This window comes from Cryptomeria japonica, chromosome 7 (assembly GCF_030272615.1).
Source record: "Cryptomeria japonica chromosome 7, Sugi_1.0, whole genome shotgun sequence".
Classification (NCBI taxonomy): domain Eukaryota; kingdom Viridiplantae; phylum Streptophyta; class Pinopsida; order Cupressales; family Cupressaceae; genus Cryptomeria; species Cryptomeria japonica.
Window position 1 is genome coordinate 786,215,401 of NC_081411.1, and position 5,652 is coordinate 786,221,052.

The following is a 5,652-nucleotide window of genomic DNA, read 5'->3' on the forward strand; positions in this document are numbered from 1 at the left end:
GAATTGTTTTGTAATCCTAGGCAGGAATCCAACAAGTGTAAATCCTGCAGACATATGTAATTGATTAACTTGTTATAAGGATTTCCTTTTCTGATTCCTCGGTTATATCTTGTGTTGTGTTAACTGGTTACCGATATCTTGCATGGTATCTTGTGTTGTGTGAATTGGTTACTGATATCTTTCATGCTAATTGTGTTATAGGATGCAAGGAGGGGCTATCCTTCATTGTATCTCCCTACCTTGTTTTCACCAAGTGGTATTAGAGCTGGTTATGAACTTGATAATGGAGGAAGACCTGGTTATGAACCTATTGATGGAGGAAGAGTTGGTTGCAAACTGGTTGGTTGAGAAGAACTTGAGGCAACTTGAAGACTTGTTCATATCGTCGAGCATTGAGGTAGTACAAGGCTTGTAAGCAGACTGCCAAACTAGGAGCTTGAGATTGAGGTAGTTGGTAGGTAGTGACTTGATCAAATCATCGAACCGAGGTAGGCTGTAGGGTGGTCTGATAGATTCTTCAAGGAGAGGCAATCAGAACCTATAGTCATATCGCCGAACGCCTAAGGAAGTTGCAAGTAGCTCTTGACAGATCGTCGAACCAGATCAAGTGATGGGACTAGATTTTCAATTAACCCTGAGAATCTGATGCAAGAGCACTGGAGTAGTTCATTCGGTTAGAGTAGTTAACTGTGGAGTTGCTTGAAGATCGTTGCATTTCTTCATGTTTTTGGATTATGAGTTGTGGATTTGGATTTATCACCTTCAGATCATTGTCTTAAACATATTCAAGATTCATGGCATTTGGATTTGTTTAAGGTGAGATATCGATTTCGGTATTGTTCCGGTATTGGTGTGTTCTTACCGGTTGGTCTTGTAGTGATTAAAGTAGTGGATGGCACTTTCTTTCACTAACCTATGTAAAGTAATCTAAAAGAATTCAAAACACAATTTATTAATTCCTCACCCTTTCCTTCATCGTTCCCCTAACCTATACTAGTTACCTATATCATGTTAATCAAATCATATAATTTCACCTCAATATAGAATAGATTTATCATGTCATATTTTGGCTATTTAGAAACCTTGATATTTATGCACATGATAAGGTTTCGTTTTAAAGGTAAGCTCCTTATGATGAATGCAAATATATAAAAAAATAAAAAATGGTGAAAGGTCAATAAAAAATATAATATGTTTTGTTTATTTAGTTGTAGTCGACAACTCTTTATTTTCCTAATTATCCATTTTGATAAGAAAAAAATAGAGATAAAATTTAGTAGGAAATGTTAAAAAAAGGAAAGAAATGTAGTTGTGACATTTTCTCATTGTATAATGACTACATGATTTCAATGTCCTAATTTTCTACGATATTTTTTCATCATTGAAAATAAGATTCTAAATTAATTTTTATATTTACTTAAAATTGGTGTAATATTATTTTAATTACTATATATTTAGTAATCAAACTTTAATATTTAGACACATAAGACCAACTTTTAAATTACTTTATTACTTTACTATGCTATGTGATTTAGAAATATTAAATAAATTGGATTTTCAATCAAACAATATAATTATAATTGAAAATTGAAAACTATATAATTATTACTTAAAATAACTTTTTAATATTATTTAAAATTAATTATTTTTTAAACTACATTAAGACTATTAATAAGTCCCCTAGAGGCGATCCATATTAAAATATATTTTAATTGTTTATAAATTTTAATATATGTTTTCCATTCTCTCTAAAACATGCATAAGATGCAAGCTTATCATTTTATATATGGTGCAGGCTTGCCTCTATGTGGGAAGAGTTGTAGGCTACGCTGGATGAACTATTTTGCAACCCAATATAAATCGAGGAAATTTTTCCTCTTCTGAAGAAGAAATTATATTGTTCTACCATGATAAGCTTGGGAATTACTGAGTCATTCCTAGAATAATATAAAAATCCCCTATTAATTTTCGTTGTTAGCATCCTAGGAAACTGTTTTGACATAGATGTTTTGTCTTGGTGGTCTGAAATCCTCAGTTAATTTTAGGACACTGTTTTGACATTGATCTTTTGTTTAGGTGGTCTGAAATAGAGAAGCATCTGCCAGGACGGACAGACAATGACATAAAAAACCACTGGAATACTCGTCTGAAGAGAAGATCAAAAGAAACCATGATACAAAAGCCTTCTTATACTCATGCATTATCTTTATACTTAGCCTCTCGTGAGGTCGAAGCAAGAATAGGAAGACTTGTGATGAACCTTGTTCCCACTGGTAATTCTCACCTGGAGCATAATATTTTAAGGTCTGCATTCCAAGGCACTCACATGATAGCAAGGCCTGTGGCATCAAATTTTATCGGTCATAAACAGGAGAAACAACTACCACTGGATAATGCTCAGAGTTTCTTTGAAGATTTTAACCGAGATAATGATCTGACATCATTTTCAACAGGCTTTAATGTTGAAATTCTTGATCAAATTCGTAAAAATAACTTTCTACCAACAAAATATGAATCTAATTCACTTTGCACTTTGGTATCAAATTCATCAAATGGCTATGATGAAGCAGCCTCAGACATTTCATCTACTCCTATGGTAAATACTGACGTCTATGCAACATCAATTTCATAGGAGGAATTGCTTGATTTTACATAATTTTCAAATAATTGAAAAGAAACAATAGAAACTCCAGCATCGGAGGATTTCATGAATGTAGATGATGACATCGATTACTGGAGACATATTCTAAACCTAGCCAATAATAGATCTACAGAAATTGAGTATATCATCACACACCACTGATACCTGTTTCTGTCATTTGATTTATCCATATTATTAGTGTGACCATTAGCAATAATTCTATATTTACTTTACATACTCGATTCCTAGTGGCATGTATCGTAGTTAGTGTGCAATGATTGGTTGTGGAGAACTGGATGCTTTTGTTGTGGAATCTACCTCGATGGATTTTGCAATGCCCCAAGTAATTGGTGGCATTGTCAAATGTACATAAACAATTTGTTTGTGAATTGTGAATGTGATCTCTATATTAAAATAACTATGATATTATTTTATCTGATTTAGATATTGGTGTGTATATAGATATATATATACACATATATTTATTTGTATATATAAATGTATATATATGTATGTGTGTGTGCATGTGTATATTTACATATGTCTGAACATATTTGTAACACCTTGTCTTATGTATAGCTAATACAACCCTAAACTGTTACATGCTTTTCTTCAATAAATGGTTTGATAGAATAAGGGATTATAAATGAAATGATTTTATGACAATATTCTTAGAATTTCCCAGTGAACCTAATAAAGAAATGAGAGAAAATAATATGGTTTATAATTGGGATATAACTATGCTCGTGAATGTGATGGTTACGTGCAAGAAGCAATGAGAACAATGGGAGAAAGGTGAAACACCTGATTTCAAATTAACTTCCTTTATGAGAAGTTACAAGTCTAACCATTGTGTTTTACTTAGAAGGAAATGAGGTTTTGTTATTCAACATAGATATGTTTATGAGGTCTATTATTGTGGGTCCTTAATGAGTGTTTTTGAGTCCATTGCCATGTTTTAATTACAAAAAATGACCCCTAGGGTCTATACCTTGGAGGTGGGGGCCTATTGGGCATGCAATAAAGGCTCTAGGACTTTTTTTCACTCCCCAGAAGTCCTCATTAAGATGAGTGACGAATTTGGAGGATAGATGAGTTGAGGGTACCCACTCCACCCCCATACCTCATCTATGAGGGAAGACTTTAGGGAGTGGGGTGTCCTAATTGTTGTCCCTTATTAAATGAAGAAAAGAACTCATGGAGGAAGATGATAGAAAGGTGACAAGCATCACCTCCCCATCCAAGTATTCCAAGTTAATCTCCCTTATATTGGGTATGTGAAGTGGGACTTGGGTGTTACCCACTTCTCAATTTTGGAGAACTCTTGCAGGATTTTGAGAAAGAAGATAGATTAGAGGGAAGGAAGGAGTCCATCCTTGGTGAGCTGGAGGTCAAAACGCATAGATTTAGAGAGATAAGTTCTCCATTTCCTCTAATCCATTTTTTTTATTGTTACAAGTTTGAGATATAGTTGCAAGATCTAGTATTTAGTGTTTATGTGGAGAAAAAGATTGGAATAATGTAAGAGTTTTAGTTGACGAGAGTAAATTTGTGGAGTGTGTGAAACCCCACTATCTTGGGTCTAAATTAATCTTTTTGCTCGGGGGCATGGCTAGAGCCTACGAGGCTCCATGATGCCATTATGATTGGGAGGAGAGTGAGCCTTGTTTTAGTGTTTTTCCATTGTCATGGATGATTGTGAGATCTTTCAAAATATTTAGTTAAAGAAAAATTATTTTGTACTGAAAGAGAAAGTCATGTTTTTGGGCTTTTTGCATTAGCATTCTTCATTTAGGTTAAAAAGATTAATTTGAAGGAAGAAGTGTAAGAGTTTCATTGTTAATAGGAGAGGAAGACTCATTGGTCTTTCTCTTTCCATTGGCTTGTGTGACTATTTTGAGATGGGAGTTCAATGTATTTTATCAAAGAGCTTTATTTGTATTAGAAGAGCAAGAGGTATCTTGCTGGTATAACATTCATGCTATTCCATACTCTTGTGCTTGAAGAAAGTGTGCTGGACTAAGTTTCTTTTCGGGGTGTATATAAGATATATGCTTGGACTCTTGAGTTTATCTGTTTAAAATTCTTCTATGAAAAGAAAATAGAAAACGATGTAGTTGCTGTATTTTTCTTCTGAAAGACATAAATAAAGAATGGGTATTAATTTAAGATGATACATTATATGGGTGTTAGCTTCTACTGTCCTCTCTCAATAGAAACTTGCATTGTGGTATCCTTAAACTATTCGTTCTTTTCTCGTTAGTATAATCTTATTGAACTCACCTTGGTTGAAAGAAGAATCTCGTACCTAATATAGATTGCTGTATGATTGCTATATTTCTCTCTTGCCATTGATAGAATGTCGAACAAAACAAAGTTAGTGAAATATGCAATATAAATATGGTGCTTGTACCATGAAGGAATATGGTAGCTTAGAGTGAGCGGGTTATATTCAAGCTATAATAAACTGAAATCTACAATAAAAGATAATGTAATCTCCATGAACTAGTTGGCAACGAGTGTACCATGAAAAATCTCCATGAAGTAGTTGGCAACGAGTGTACCATGAAAAATGTTATTCATTATTTTGTTATAAGGGAGTTAGTAGTGCTGAGTGTTGCAACTATTAGAAAATCTAATAGTTAACCATGGAGGCTTATATAGGATAGTAAATGTATCTCATCTTGTTATCTCACCTTCTCAGATTTAATTAATCACTGTGGACCTTTTCTTGCATATAAAACGTTACCTCAATGCAGGCCTCCGCCTGCACAACAAACATTCTTAAAGCAATGTAGAGATATATATAAATATTTACATAACTCGGCTGTGAAAGCTTAACAACAAATGCGTGACTTGAACAACCCATTTTAAAACCATTCCACGAAGTTCCATTAGTTGCTTGGATTCTTTAACTTTAATAGTTGGCAGTAGTGCAGGTATCTTGTTTATTTAGAGACTGATGCAAACAACAATGCGAGCTATAAGTGCACAACCTAGAAAACTAATAA

The 5,652-nt window shown here is 33.6% G+C and overlaps 1 protein-coding gene across 1 annotated transcript; it reads left to right on the forward strand.

Annotated features, from left to right (window-relative positions):
- The first annotated feature begins 283 nt into the window (after nt 1-283).
- LOC131857007 (transcription factor MYB41-like) lies at nt 284-2,632 on the forward strand. Its single transcript, XM_059208989.1, has 2 exons — nt 284-411; nt 2,077-2,632. Exons 1-2 carry the CDS (start codon nt 284-286, stop codon nt 2,630-2,632), a joined length of 684 nt encoding a protein of 227 aa, XP_059064972.1.
- The last annotated feature ends 3,020 nt before the right edge of the window (nt 2,633-5,652 follow it).

Coding starts and splice junctions, on each gene's coding strand:
- LOC131857007 (XM_059208989.1), top strand. CDS start 284: ATGGAGGAAGACCTGGTTATGAACCTATTGATGGAGGAAGAGTTGGTT. Junction 412..2,076: donor ATTGAGGTAGTACAAGGCTT/GTAAGCAGACTG, acceptor TCTTTTGTTTAG/GTGGTCTGAAATAGAGAAGC.